We start from the raw sequence: 16,204 nt of genomic DNA, 5'->3' as shown, positions 1-16,204 counted from the left end.
TCCAGAACTGCCGCGGACTTGATATATAGGGACATGAGAGATTTTAGGGCCGCTTGACTATCAACAAAGATGTCACCGGTCCAGATATATCCCCTCTCATGTTGTTAATCAGTTCCGCGGCCTTCCTGATCGCAAAGATTTCAGCTTGGAAGACACTGCAATATTCGTTCAGCTTGTATGAAATACGTAGATCCAGGGAATTGCTATAGACACCTGCTCCTGTGACTGATTACATCTTAGAGCCGTCGGTATAAATCTCTATACCGTCTAGAGGTGGGCTACTAAGTGTCCAATCATCCCTATGGGGTATATGCACCTTCGCTGCCTCGAACGACATTTGTGGTGACATATAGTAGAACGACCTTTGGTCTCAGACCCCAACTCTTACCAATGGAGTTCTTGCAGGAATATAGAGCTATAAGACCTCTCTTGGTGCGCTCCTCGACGTTCCTTTTCCACGTGAGTTGGTGGTCAAGAATGACGCCGAGGTATTTGGCTTCCGAAGAGAGTTCAAGACTAACTCCATCCAGCACTGGTAGGTTGAATGGTCTGACCTTCCTTTTATTTGTGAACAATACTAGCTCTTTTTTCGATAGGTTCACTCCGACTCCGTTGTTAAGTGCCCATCTAGATAATTTGACTAGAGCTCCTTGCAAGAGTTCTGATAGTGTCTGTGGGAACTTCCCACTGAACATGATGACAACGTCATCTGCATACGCGATCGTCTTTATGCGCTGCCTATCAAAATCCTTGAGTATTTCATTTATCACTAGAAGCCACAGTAGTGGTGATATTACACCACCTTGAGGTGTACCTCTAGTGACCTGCTTCCTAATGGAACTTCCACCGATGCTTGAATTGATTATTCGGCTACTGAGCATGTCGTCAATCCAATTGACCAGTATAGTCGAGACACCTAGATTTATTAGAGAGCTGTGTATGGATTCGAGTCTAACCTTATTGAAGCCCCCCTCTATGTCGAGAAATGCCGCTAGCGTATAGTCCGAGCCATCCATATTCCTCTCAATATGTCCAACTACCTCGTTTAATGTTGTTTCCACCGATTTGCCTTTTAGGTAGGCATGTTGGGCGGAACTTAGGTCTGTGGCTGAAAACTTGGCTCTAATGCCAAGGTCCAGCAGCCTTTCTAGAGTTTTTAGTAAAAAGGAGGAAAGACTAATTGGTCTATAGTCTTTTGGAAGTGTGTGGCTTGACTTCCCCGCTTTAGGGATGTATACCACAGTCACTTCCCTCCATAGAACCGGTATGTACGATAAACACAAACAAGCCCTGAAGATACGTACCAGATGTGGAATCAGTGACTCCAAGGCATTATGTAGCATTGCGGGTATGGTTCTATCTGGTCCGGGTGATTTAAAGGGCTTGAAAGTGTTTATGGCCCATCTTATTTTTGGCTGACTGATGATCTCATCAATAGCACTCACATCTGCATCTACGGTGGCATGGTTTTGTATCGTTGGAACGTCAGTTAGTTCTGATACATCCATGCAGTTAGATGATTTTTCATCAAAAATAATCATGAGTGATGAGGCGCTCCAGACTTCTTTTTGTGGGGCTTTTTGAAGTCGCGGGTTTATGTCAGCAAGCTTCAGACTCTTTCAGCTCTTAAAGACAATATCCGCCAAGAATGTTAGGACCTATCGCCAGAAGTTTTGGACAAAGTGATGTAAAATGCCATAAAAAGGGCTCAAATGACAATAAACTGTGGCTGCGGCCATTTATCTGATATCATATCTTCGACTTGGTGTTAAAAAAATTAAAAGACCTAATAAAAATAATCCACAAGAAAAATCAAAGTTTTTCATTTTTTTTTTAAACTACAGCCAAAAAAACTTCGGAAGATTACTTTTGCGCCACCTTGTAGATGATCGGGGTCACCGATTCCATTGGAACAGTAAACCGAACCTCCTGTGGAACAACGACCCGTCGGCCCAGTGGAACAATGTTCTAGAAGAACAACGACCTATACTAGTGGTATAGAGAACCTACCTTTCTATGGAATAGAGACCGGAAAAGCCCAGTGGAACAAAGAACCAGTGGGTCGATTCCGTATTGCGACACGAGTCGTGTCGCGTTGTCAGTCGTCTCTGCGACAAAATTTAAAATTTGTATTACGTAAAGCGATAGAAATTAATCGCTGATAACTTGTTATCGGCGATGTAGCGGAGCGTTTTTTGTTTTGATTTGAATAAATGAGAAAACAAATATCAGAACAAACTGTAAAAAGGGAATATTTTTTTAAAATTATAAGCTCAGTGGAACCAATTTTTGATGATAGAGGAGATATACTTAAGAAGACACTTAAGAGGGAAATCGAATCAGGAGGGTTGGCGGAGGGAAATCGAATCTTTTAGAATTGCATCAGTATTGTGAGTAGTAGTAGCGAAGCACTAAACAGAGAGAGTTGGAGATCTTTTCTTCGTTCGGTCTATGGAACAAATGTTCTCCCAGCCAAAAGATGACATTCAATCAGGGGTGCAAGTGATCTAGCATGACATCTTTTTAGCATCTTCATCGATGAATTTTATATGAGCGTGGACCCCAAAAGATGACGTTCTTTTCTGGATCCTAAGCATGTCATTTTAACCAATGCGTTGACATGTCATTTCCACCAATGCTTTGGCATGTCAATTCCACCAATGATTTGACATGTCATTTTCACCAATGCTTTGACACGTCATTTTCACCAATGCTTTGACATGTCATTTTAACCAATGCTTTGGCATGTCATTTTCACCAACCCCTTGGCATGAAATTTTCATATTGTTTGGAAAATGGAAATGCTGTATTGATATATGGTTTTCATGAAAAACAAAACAAAATTCAAACGAATTCATGAAATAACTACTATTTATCAGTTTAGTTTTTCAAAAGTTTACATCCAAAATTGCAATGCAATCACCACCGCTGCAACGCAAAAGATTACTCCCTCCGTTCTCCGCAACTGATATTCTTTCATCTTACAAAAGGTTTTTTCAATTATCTTCCCATCACCAGTTCAGATTTCGACATGGACTCCAAATGCACTGCTTTAAGTATTTTTATTTCGTAAATTAGGTTTTATTTTATAATTTTGTTATTTTATAACAACATTTTGGTAATTTATACTCTTTTGTTTAGTGACGGAAATATGTAGGGATCTACAACCCGGCTTACTTTAGGCATCTCTAAGAACAAAATGTAACGAACGGGGAGGAGAGACTTTTTATGGAAAATACCATTTATGATTAATTCATTTATTTTTAATTGTTTCTTTCCAAAAGTAGTTTCTTCTTTATTTTCAGATTCTTGTTTCTTTTCGTTTCGGACTTTTTTTTCAAATTCCAAGAAGCGAGATTTGATTGATTTCATTCTATGTCAGATATAGAACAGACAAGGGAACTTTTAAAATAGCAATGTGTGCAGTCCGATTCTATTTTTAGCTCGATGGTTGGGACTTCATATAATACCAATTGTTTAGAAATTTTAGTTGTTTGATATGCAGGAAATGTAAGACAACATCACGACGACAGTTCTAACAACTTTGGTCTGTTCCAGAACCTGCAAGAATCTACTAATTTTTACTACGATAACAATTTTTCCTTTATGTTATCGGAAAAACCAGTAAGGAAGGGATCAAAGTCGGGCGGGGCCGACTATATGATACCCTACACCACTGTGAATATGTAAAATATAAATCGGAGCTATATTCAGATCTAAACCGATTTTGATATAATTTGGCACATTTATTTCCAGACCGAATTCAGTCACACATTCCAAATATCATTGAAATCAGACTTATATAGCGTGTTTGGAGCAGCAAATATGCGAAATCGGCCGAAAATATATATGGGTGCTATATCCAAATCTGAACCGATTTCGATATAATTTGGCACATTTATTTCTAGACTGAATTCAGTCACACATTCCAAATTTCATCGAAATCGGAAATATTCAATTCAATTCAATTCAATTTATTTAACTTGTAATTCAAAGCCAACCGGCCCATCAATGTAAATTACAAAATGCGTGTTTGGTACAGAAAATACGTGAAATCGGCCGAAAATATATATGGGGGCTATACCAAAACTGGGACCGATATAGTCCATCTTCGAACTTGATCTTCCGACGGCAAAAAAAATGGTATTCCCCAATTTTCAGCGAAATCGGTCAACAAATGCGACCTGTATGTTGCGAACGGACGGACGGACGGACATGCATAAATCGACTCAGAAAGTGATTCTATGTATATCCCTAGAAGGAACTATGGGTCTATCTCGCTTCCTTTTGTATGTTACATACAAATGCACTAACACATAATACCCCTTACCACATAGTGGTGTAGGGTATAAATAGTAAAAATTAGTAGATTTTTGCAGTACTGGAACATACCAAAATGAAAATAAACAGGTGTGTAAATAAAAACACAAACATCATCTCTATTGGATCGATGGAATGGGTACAAATGCTGATGAAAAGATCGGATCTTTCACGACTTCCTTTGCATTGGATCAAATCCTAATGAAAAGATCGGATCTTCCACGACTTCCTTTTTCCTTTCCTTTGAACCAATGCAAAAGATGACATGAAATCACGTCATCGCAAAGAACCCCTTCCGTCAAATTTTGCTGGGCTGTAATGGGCCAGATAAGTAACTACTTGGAATTTCATAAAAATCATTACTTTCCCTAAAACCCGGGATTTATGGGGTGTATGTAAATCTTTGTACCTAACTGTATATTTTTTGCATTTAAACATGATCAGACCGCTCCAAAATAATCGTATACTCGAGTTAATTGACGAACAAAAGATCTTAGAACAGCGGGGTTACTCTGTATTGCGATGCGTTTGGTATTTTGTTAACTCAAGATATTTGCATTAACGCACGATTTTGGCATACGCTTTTGTATTACAGATTGCGGCGATGCATTTTTCTTTCGCATCGCAATAGAGAGTAACCCCCCAGTTTGAGAGTTATGTCCGGATGCAATTATAGTATATACTTCGCCTAATTATCTCTTATGCAAATTTTATATTCGTTAAATGGACGGCTGACGTCCGTATTATCAATTGCTTTACAAATGACAAATAATATACAACGTTTTTTGTTTTTTTTTTTTTATCGCCGATGTACTTAACAACTACGAAGCTACGTGTTTCTTAACGTCAAAAACAGGTATTTTTAACGGAGGTAAAAAGCAAACAAGTATCAATGTGTTGTCTGATGAATTTGCAGGTGATTTTGAAAATTTTGTAATTAAACCAAAAAATATATAATTAAAATGGAAAATGGATGATTCGCGAAGGTTAGTATATATAAATAATAGCAATTATGTATAAAAATTTTGTTTTTTATTTACAGTGATTATATGGAGATTCGAGCAAAAAAAATACTTCTCACAACAAGGCTGCGTAATGAAGGAGATTTTCGTGCGAAGCGAAGAAAGCGGACAGCTTTATGGGAACAGGTCTTAAAAAAAATTAAAGATCCATCCACGCGCGGTGATATTTCGAGAAAATTTTTAAATTTTCTAGTTACGTGTAATAGGATAAAAACGCGGAACAAAACTTCTGGAGAAGCACACTCAGCAAATTTTGACTGGAGGTTTCATTCACGCATTGTGATAAATTTAAAAAATGTTCAAACGGAATTTGTGCGACCGCATTCTTCATGTTTGTTTTCCCCTAATAACATATGTCAGCTGTTCCACATCTTCAATGTAGACAATATCCACAGTTGCATTGTTGTGTACAATGCATGAGTGTGCAACTGAAATATTTTAACTAAGTTCACAAAATACAAAGCAATTGACAATACGATGGTCAGCCGACATTAAACTTCATTTTATGAAATAGATTTTTTGTGTTTTCATCTCATAGTCTCCAATAACTTGGCAGCTCTAGGCGTTGCAAGGGGTTTTTCTAAATGATAAGATACGACCAGCTTATCTTATGAAGAGACAAGAAAACTTTATCACTCAATAATAATTAGTGGCCAATTTTATAACATAACTTTAAATACAAATATATCAAGATATTGGTACTATATAGACCATGAAGTATTCATATTATGGTATTACTTTTCGTTGTAGTACTATATTTATTTATTGATAAATTAAATTGTTTTGCTTTTTGGGTTATTGTAAACAGAATATTAAAAAAAATTTAAATAAGACCTTATAATGACTATAAAATATATAGTGTAAATAAAAGCGATTAAAAAAAAACAATTAAATTATGAACAAAATGTAATGTATGACTAAAATGTTAAGTTGATTTGAAGCACCAGTGTAGATTGGAAGCAATTAATGAAATATATACTTGTTCAGTTCCAGAACTGCAAGAATCTACAAATTTTTACCATTTTTTTTTGATATCGTAGCAAACATTTGTAGATTCTTGCAAGTTCTGGAACATCCATAATTCTATAAATGTTTTAGAAACTCATTTTCGCAATTGTCAGCTAGAGCCAAGAGAAACTTGAATGTTTTACATTTTATTTAGTTCTAACTGATGCATGAAAGGAGATAAGATAATATTATAATACGTTTTAAAATATTGAAATGAACTCATTTTGAGATTTATTCTTAATACCAATAGAGATTATCGAATTTTCACAAATATAAAAATTAAAAAAAAAAAACGCAGAGAGCAAATAAAAAGTTTTTGGAACTTATTGTAAGGTAAGGGAATACGAGATTATACGCAGTGGTGGATGCTCCAAATCAACATCACGAAACTCGTGGGTAAATGATAAAATATAAAAACTGAACACTGTAGCAATAACCCATTCCGAAATGGAACTAATTACATGGAAATACCAACCGCCATCCGAAGGATACCTTTATTTTTTAAAAAAGAAATTGTTTCATGTTTTAATAAACAACAAATCCATTAACAAAATAGAAACAGTTGGACTTACCATTTTCTGGGATTTGATCCTTTGAAAAGAATATGCGACATAATACCGGTAACTGCCAGCAGTATAAACAAAATTGTACAACACACAGACATGCCCAACCTCAAATGGGCATTTGGTTTTGTGCCAGCTATGGGATAGACCATATATGAAATCAATGCCTGCATCCAAAAGTACAGGGTGCCAAAGCCAAAACAACAAAATGCTCCAATTAAATGTAGAATGCGTACATTTGTCTCTTGGAAATTGCCCACAATGCTAATTCCCAGACAGGAGGCAAACCCAAACCACACCGCCAAGCGATTATAACGTAACAAATTAGTGCCCAAGTCAGGATGGTGCTCAAAGAGTTGTAATATTTGGCGATAACGTATGTAGATTGTAATACCCACTAAACAAAAGAAAAAAAACATGTTTAACAATTAGTTGTTAATGAATCACATCAGCAAAATTAATTCTGTGTGTGCGGGGGGGAATCCCATACTCACATAATACACTTCCAATATTTATCATTTGCCCAAAAACACAACTCTCCGGTGAATATGTGGCTGCGTCGCTAATATAGGGTACGGTGGGAACAACATGACCTTGCAAAACTGCAGCAATGTAACTGTAATTAAATAACATTTATTTAGGCTTAAACATCGTTTAGAGGAAACTCTAAGATCTAATCCGAGGGTGCCCATAAACAACGTTATATTGTTAATGATCAATGTCAAGACCCACTTCCCCCGGAGAACTATATTACGATATAACGACCCGAGAGTTGCCCATAAACGACACTTGTTCCATTAACAAAATTAATTGTCCATGTATCAAAAAACAATAAAAGATTACAACGCAAAATCTTCTTGACTCGAAAACAAAAAATTAACTTACGTTCCGAGAAAAGTGACTTGAAATATTAGGAAAACAGCAACTGGAATTAAATAAACTTTAGACATTTCTTATCCTGTCCACTCGCTGCGATAAGAAAAAAACTATCCGCTGCAAGCTTTATACACAACCCGCAATTTACAACAAATAAAATAATTTATTTTTTATTTGCAAAAAAGGTCTCTTTGTTTATGTTTGTTTTCTATTTGTTCTCATTTGGTACCGAAAACTTTGGCGAGAGCCGTGTTTTGTTTGTCAATTTGGTTGAAAGTAGTGGAGAGTGATTACTGAACGATGGAACGAACGTAAGTACGGACGTATTGCTGACGTATGTCACCTACGTCGTTGTTGCATTATTTAAAAAAATCATGTCCCGTTCCACATTAGAGTGATTTCAAGGAAAGAATATCATGAAATTAGTTGTTCTTAGAACGAGGTTTGTCCCGGTCCGCACTAGCGTGAATTTTATTAAAAAATTTCATGAAATTAGGTGTTCTTAAATCGAATTCCCCACTACAGCAACTTTATGATTTTACTCTACTATGGACGTCGATCTAGAGACGCATAATTTCATGCAATTTTTTCAATGAAAACACTCTAGTGTGGACCGGGACTACTCAATTTCATGAAAATATTTAATTGAAATCACTCTACACCTTTTTCAGAGCTAATTCGAATTATTTTAATTGTAATTCGAGAATTATATTTGTAATTCGTAACATTTAATTTGTATTTGCGGAAATCCATTTGTAATTTGAATTACTCCCTTTGTAGTTAAATTATTCCATTTGTAATTCGAACTCATGATACAATGATACAAGGTAACCTCACGCTCACAGCTCACAGAGTTGTATTCGCTTTGCCGTCCCTTCATTGACAAAATGATTTTGACAAACTTTGTATGTATATGTTAAAATATACATATGTATGTATGTATGTATGTCAGTTATATTTACACTTTTAATTTGATAAAAAATTGTATTATTTCAAATTAAATTTTTCAAACAATTTGGAATCGATTCTTCCAGTTGGACTGGAGCTTAACTCTCGTATGGATCAGCCGATGTGGCACACACTTTGGGTATTTTCTGTGCTGTCGAGAAAAACGTGCAATTGTTTATTTACTTCCGATGCTGAAGAAAAATTTCGAGTGTTGTCAAAAAATTCTTTCTTCCAAGGTCCTTTGGAAAGAATGTCGATGATATTCAAGCCCATAGCCCAGACTGATAACAAAAAGAAGAAAAATTAGGCAAAATCCACAAATGAAGCACCTACTGGGGAAAGGGTCGCTCGAACCACCTTCTATGCCTATGGAATCTGATAAGGATGAAACAATGCAGTCATTGCAGGACGGATTAAGGAGGGATAAGATGAAAAAACAAACACAACAGCAAAAGCAGCACCAACATTACTCGAAGTAGCTAAAGGCTCTTTAATAGAGGATGTCGAAGAAAAACAATTCACATGTTCTGCTGGACTGTTGCCTTCCGACGCGGAACGCGACTCACAGCCGACCGTATGTGCCGAGGCCTTAAGTGCTTTTGAGGAAAAGTTTAAGGAACTACTAATGAGAAGACGTTCCGTTTCTTTAATGAACAACTATACACTATTAACAGTAAGGAGGCAGGTACCTCAGAAGGTGTACTCCATGGATTTGGTTAGTTGTCAAGATTATATAATTTCCTGTGATATGGTCAGCACACCGCTAAATACACACTCTTTAAATGTGGCAGTCTATTTTTTGTATTTGATGGGTACAAATTTGAAGGATTACCTGCTGGAGGCGAATCGTGTACTGAAAATGGATGGCATGATGTGTGTGGTCGAGATTCAATATACAATGTCAACGATTTTGTAAGACAACTAGACTCTTTTGATTTCCAGTTGATAAGGAAAGATGTTGGTCAAAAAGTTGTTAAAAGGCTCGCAACGCTTGCAAAGTGGTCAATGTATCAGTACAGAAAACGATAAATCTATATGCTGTGCATTTTGGATTACATTAATGCTTAGACATTTAGTTTAGAATGTGTATGTATATCGGTCCCATCCCTCGGGTATATCCAACACAAAATTGTTGGTGCAGTTTGGACACAACTTTTGGATCGTTATGAAATTTTTGCAGCATTTTTTTCGTAGGCAAGTACATACTTCTTGAGATAACCCAAAGGCTCAAAAATCTGTGATTGTCCCAATTAAAGTGACTGATGAGCACGATTACGAATATAGTATCAGCTTTGCCCGAAATTTGCACATCGAAAAGTTTTTGCAAAGGTACAACAATTCAAAGAGGATGCTTACATAGATTTACATTTTTTTCCAAAGGTATTCCTTGTGATCCTTGTATTATTCTTAAAGGTAGAAACAGATTTCCATATAACGCATACACATTTTTTGTAATTGGCCAGTTAGGGCGAATACGATTTTTAAAAATAATTTTTATTAATTTCTTGTTGGAGCTATGCTGAATGGTCAATATGTTTTACATAAAAATAAAAATATCTTGTTTTCTTTTCATTCGTTTCGTACTCAGTGTGGAAAAACCAGCCAAAGCAACAGCATCCTTGGCCACAACCGAAGTAGAGACATTCAATTTGTTGGCTTACGGATTCATGTTCATGAGTAGATGAACATTGACCAGCGAAGATCTTTGAACTCCTTTCCTTTAGGAACACCTGGCGGAACAATTCGGTATTTTCACAATAGGTAATCTTTTAGGTCCTGATTCCAACGGTGTCCCAGAAATGTATACTTTCAGAGATATAGGCCTCGAAAGTTCCGCAAAAACCCTAAGATGAACTTAAGTAAAACATATGCACTTATCTCGAATCCTTAGAAATTTTGTTACAATATACAATAAGTATAGGAAAAGTCCACAGAAATAGGCCTATGGACAGGTGTCAATCTCGTGGATGGAAACAAAATTAATTTTTAATTGTAAACTTTTCTATAAATAGCCAGCCTTTGGCCGGAGTTTAGCCTTCCCCATACATGTGTATTGTATACTGGTTTGCTCGGGAGGACAATACTTACTTATATGCCTGTAATAAAATTTTTTTGACACGGGTTGAATTTAGTAAATACGTTTAACTTAAGTCCAAATTGGAGTTTTAGTGAAACTTTGGAGGAATATATCTCGGGAAGTATACATTTCCGGGACAAAAGTTTACACCGTTGGAATAAGGACCGTAATTCCGAAGATAGTGGGGACAATGACAATCTTTTCTTCGGTCACATAACCTGACATTTCAATCAATACCATACGTTCACTTAAAGGTTCTGGGATTGTGTGTATAACATTGACCGTGGAATGAAGAGGACACGTGATAAAACCACGGGGACATGCAGATAGTGGTAGAGATTTTGTTCAGGATCTAAAAGTTCCAGCAAGGCTGAACTGGGATCTCCTTGATTGCCACTGAAAGAAAAGGGTAATTGAAATAATAAATAGCTATTTTGGGAAAAGTGGGAACGTTTGTCTTACCATTCAATCTTATCCACCTCTTCAATAAATACAGAGGATTCACTGTCTTGGTCTTCTTAATACATGGTACCTTCCCAAAGGAAAGATAAGCCAAGATCTTCTTGGATGGGTCACAAAGACGAGACTAATCGGAGTTTGTCATCACGCGTTCAGAAAGAGTTCGCTAAGGTGAGCTATTCAGATTCGGTCGAGCCAATTTCACAAGTTCCCCTTGTCAACATTCATAATTTCAGTGACGAGAAGGCACAATCCAAACAATGGGCCAGTACGGTGGATTCAAAATGAATAAGACCTTCCCAGAACAGAATTACCTAAAAATAGGGGTGTTTTTGATCTTCGTGCGAGGAAGACAACTCGTTGCCGAGATCAGGGCGAACAGAAACCTTGAACACTTCCTTCATTTCTATTATTCTAAAATCTGTAATACCGCGAATAACGATACAACAACTTTCAAGTTAGAACTCTTTATACGTTCTGAGGACCGAGAAACATAATTTCGATATGCTTCTACACTGTTTTAGCGGATTTTCACAGAATTTCGACATACATGTCCACACCGCTTACCATGTAATACATATTTTGGGATTTTGTCCCAAAATTACGAACATACTCTATTCTCCAGCCACAGAAAAGCCCTCCATGAACCAATAGAACACCGAAAAGGTAAACTTTCCCACATTCTCGCGATATATGTAAATATTTATAATATTTATAAAAATATAAACAAAAAGTAAACAAATATGTTGTTTTGTTGTAATTGACATACAATAACAACAATAACTTTCATATTGTTTCGAATGCATGGTTGTATTTGGCAGCTCAAGGACGGTTTTTTCAAATGAGATTACCTTCTTATTCTGCCATGATTCGAACTATTCCTATTGTAATTGGAATTATTCCATTTGTAGTTCGGATTATTCCATTTATAATTCGAATTATTCCATTTGTAATTCGAATTATTCCATTTGTAATTCGAATCATTTTATTTGTAGTTTCAAATAAAAAAATTCGAACTTCAATTGGAGTAATTCGTATTACAAATGGAATAATTCAAATTTCGAAAGTCGCCAAACTAGCCAATCAAAAGCCGACAAACATGTTCCAACTTTTTGTTCGCCCAAATTTATCGTAAAGCCGAAAACTCATCCACTTTTCGAGAATGGATGACATATAACTGTACAAAAGTGATTCAAACACCTCCCCAATCCACGGATTTGAATCCTACAGATAATTTGGGTGACGTAGGGGATGGAAGGTACCAAGCAACGGTCCTGACCGGTTTTAACATGACAAAGCCCAGGATTTATCTTGGTCCCTCTTTCATCTCAAGTGGACACTGATCTCCCCGTGGTGTCGCCTGGGGAACTGCCTTTAATGAATTTCACTAAAAAATTGCATGAAATTAGGCGTTCTTAGTACGAATTCCCCACTACAGCATTTTTATGAGTTTACTCTACTATCGATCTAGATACGCATAATTTCGTGTCAAAATTTCAGTAAAATTACTGTAGTGTGGCCCGGCGCGTTCACCCATAAGAACGTTAAAAACTTGGATTTGGGCGCAAACGTTTTAAGGACCATGATCTGCGAATCTGCCCAAAAAGGTACAGTCTTCGCATTGGCAGACGTACTTGAAAAGTACAAGGCCGATATTACTGCCATACATGAAATACGATGGATTGGGAAAGGCGTCACAACAACACCCAAAGGTGACGCACTGTATTATAGCTGCCATGACGTAAAGCATGAGTTTGGTTGCGGATTCGTAGTTAGTCGGAGGCTAAAACATCTGGTATCAAGCTTCACCCCAGTGAATGAAAGAATTGCTGCAATTCGAATAAAAGCTACATAAATTCTTCAACATCAGCTTTATTTGCGCTCATGCTCCCATTGAAGAAAAGGACGAACAGACCAAAGATATATTTTACGAGCGCTTAGAAGAAACATATGACCGTTGCCCTGCCGATGACATTAAAATCATTCTAGGCGATTTTAATGCCAAAATTGGAAAGAATATCTTTGGCCCAACAGTCGGGAAATTCAGTCTCTACAGTGAAACATCTGACAATGGTATGAAGCTGATAGACTTTACAGCTTCAAAAAACATGGTAGTTAGCAGTACCAGATTTAATCATCTCGATATTCATAAGGGTACCTGGCTGTCTCCACTTCAGAAAACAAAAAATCAAGTTGATCATGTTGTGATAGATTGAAGACATTCATCGAGCGTGTTGGATGTACAATCGTTCCGAGGCGCAAATATTGATTCGGACCACTACCTTGTTGCAGCAAAGGTACGCACCCGTTTAAACGTATCAAACAAAGTACGAACAGATACAACACGAAAGTTAGACATCAGTAAGCTGCAATCACAAGAGAGAGATGGAAAAGCGGGAGTGTGAAAAAATCGAGATGTACAGGAGCCAGAATGAAGTCCGAGTCCATCATTGACCAGATATTTACCCTGCGGCAAATCCTGGAGAAGACCCAAGAGATGCAGATCGACACCTACCACCTTTTTGTCGATTATAAAGCAGCCTTCGACAGCCCGCTGCGTTCAAAGGTATTCCAAGCCATGTCTGAATTTGGTATCCCCGCAAAGCTCATCCTGCTTTGTAAAATGACTTTAACTGACGCGAGGTCATCAGTTAAAACAGGAAAGAACCTCTCCGAAGAGTTTGGTACCAAAAGAGGTTTCAGACAAGGATACAGCCTTTCGTGTGATCTCTTCAACATCCTGCTGGAAAAGGTTATACGAGAGGCAAACGTCAAAAGAAGTGGCACAATCTACACCAATAGTCACATGTTACTTGCTTACGCTGATGATATAGACATCATGGGCCGATCAGTAAAAGAAGTAACTGATACCTTTATGAAGGTCGAAGGAGAATTTGCTAAAGTGGGTCAAGCGGTAAACGGTGAGAAGACCAAGTTGATGGTGTCGATGCGCAATGTGTCCATTGAGCTCGGGCCGACTGTGGAAGTTGGTTCCTATAATATTGAGGAAGTAAAAGACTTCGTCTACCTCGGCGCCTCCGTAAACACAACATACGACATCAGTTGTGAAATAAAAAGAAGACTTGCATTGGCCAACAGATTCTTCTTTGGTTTAAGTAAGCGTTTAAAAACAAAGCCACATCTCGTCAAACAAAAATAACGCTCTACAAAACTCTGATACTACCCGTGCTGATGTATGGCTCCGAAGCCTGGGTACTTGCGCAAGCAGACATGGCAGTGCTTGGTGTGTTTAAGAGAAAAATTCTTCGAAAGATCTACGGACCAATCTGCGTTGACGGTGAATATCGACGTCGCATGAACCACGAGCCGTATCTGCTATACAACGACATCAATATAGTTAAACGTATCGAGATGCAGCGATTGCGTTGGCTAGGCCATATCATAAGAATGAGCGATGATGAACCCGCTAAAAAGGCGTATAAATACGGAAATGAAATGAAAACTTTTATAACTAGGCGTTTACACCAGACAGTTTGTCTTCAAATACAACTCTGATTTACTAACACATACATACATTTGTCGTTTGTCTCTCAGCTGTCCATCATTTTTTCCCAGACAGAAAGGAAGCATTTTTGTAAAAAGAAGTGAGATAATAATTGAAATGTGTTGAAAACAAAAAAGAAGGAAAACAAAAATAAATCGATGATTTTCATTCAAAATTTTACAACTGTTTTTGCAGTTGTCGGGACGCCTACGTCACACAAGCAAGTTGTGGGATTTTGACAATCAATACATGAAGTTAACTGTCCTGTCATTTGTAAACGCAGGGTAAAGGAGAAAACTGTCGAATGGAAAAAAATTACAAAGGAAATATTTTTCATTTCAATTTTTTATAGAACACGAATCCAGCCCCAGGCCTCATGGTAGAACAAGAAAAGGTAGCAGCAATACCCAGCTGACTGAACTGGGTTGTAGTGTTAGTGTCAAATTCCATTCGACATTTTATGTATTTATTTCTATGTTCGATGTATATTAGGGATATATATTTTTGAAGAACAAATTTATTCATCAGAAAAAAAAAACTATTTCCCATAAAGACGGCTTCATATCATTGACATGTAACCTCCTCCAGGTCCGAACGACATGCCGCACACTAAAACATCGCTTATAGAGGCGGTACAATTTTGTTAATATGTGTGGTATTTTGTTAAACTTGAAAAGAATAAAGCCCTAATAAACATGTGCTTTTTTGTTTTCAAAAGCAAATGATTGAAACATCTTCTCTTTTTTCAATGAATTACCAGCGACCCGAAACATTTTTGCAAGTATTCTACTTTCTGCGAGAAATTATGCATTTAGTGGAATGATATGGAAACATTCAAATTGAAAATCTAACGAGTTTTCATTCATGTTTTCCAAAATATTCAATCAAATGTGAAAAAATATTAGTTTTTTAAATTCCAATAATTTATAGACATTTCCTTGTTTTGTTTACATTTACGTTGACACTAAGGTTTACAAACAAAAACAAATTCCTTTGTGGTTGTTGTTCGAGTTGTATTTGTTGTAGTATTAACTTTACCTTGTATTTGTTCTACCATGCCCAGGCCTGGACAATTCCTGAAATGTTTCCATTTACGGCAAACGGAGCAAAATCATGGTACGAATATATTCCATACTTTGCATCGATGCAAAAATCAGCTGATTTTAAGGGGCTTGTTACAGAGCCCAAGATCTATTTAACAGGTCACGTAAGTAGCACAACAACAACTCTATTTTGGCCGAAAATTCTTCAATATGTCAAAATATTTGTTTACGTTTTCATACAATTTATTCACAATAACAAAATATTTGACAGATTGAAACCAATCAGCTGGCCGTTTTACGCCACCTTATAATTTCATCATGACAGAGCCTAGAAAAATACATATACTATTTTGCTATATTTTGATGTCGGTGGCACCTTGTTT

The 16,204-nt window shown here is 36.9% G+C and overlaps 1 protein-coding gene across 1 annotated transcript; it reads right to left on the bottom strand.

The window, feature by feature from the left end:
- Window positions 1-6,080: 6,080 nt before the first annotated feature.
- On the bottom strand, window positions 6,081-8,061 carry LOC141395430 (DNA damage-regulated autophagy modulator protein 1). The gene is made up of 4 exons (XM_073971280.1): window positions 7,799-8,061; window positions 7,408-7,529; window positions 6,923-7,310; window positions 6,081-6,842 (listed from the first exon to the last, which is right to left on the bottom strand). The coding sequence occupies exons 1-4, from the start codon at window positions 7,861-7,863 to the stop codon at window positions 6,674-6,676; spliced, it is 744 nt and encodes a 247-aa protein (XP_073827381.1). The 5' UTR covers window positions 7,864-8,061; the 3' UTR covers window positions 6,081-6,673.
- Window positions 8,062-16,204: the final 8,143 nt, after the last annotated feature.

This window comes from Musca autumnalis, unplaced genomic scaffold (genome assembly GCF_047663935.1).
Source record: "Musca autumnalis isolate F117 unplaced genomic scaffold, ASM4766393v1 scaffold_2, whole genome shotgun sequence".
NCBI lineage: Eukaryota > Metazoa > Arthropoda > Insecta > Diptera > Muscidae > Musca > Musca autumnalis.
The sequence above is the reverse complement of the archived record's forward strand: the minus strand, read 5'-3'. Positions and strand labels throughout refer to the sequence as shown.

Bases quoted from the DNA above. Each gene is read 5' to 3' on its own strand.
- LOC141395430 (XM_073971280.1), bottom strand. From the start codon at position 7,863: ATGTCTAAAGTTTATTTAATTCCAGTTGCTGTTTTCCTAATATTTCAA. The intron at 7,311-7,407 runs GTGAGTATGGGA...TCTTTTGTTTAG, and splicing joins AAATATTGGAAGTGTATTAT to TGGGTATTACAATCTACATA. The intron at 6,843-6,922 runs GTAAGTCCAACT...TAAAAAATAAAG, and splicing joins GGATCAAATCCCAGAAAATG to GTATCCTTCGGATGGCGGTT.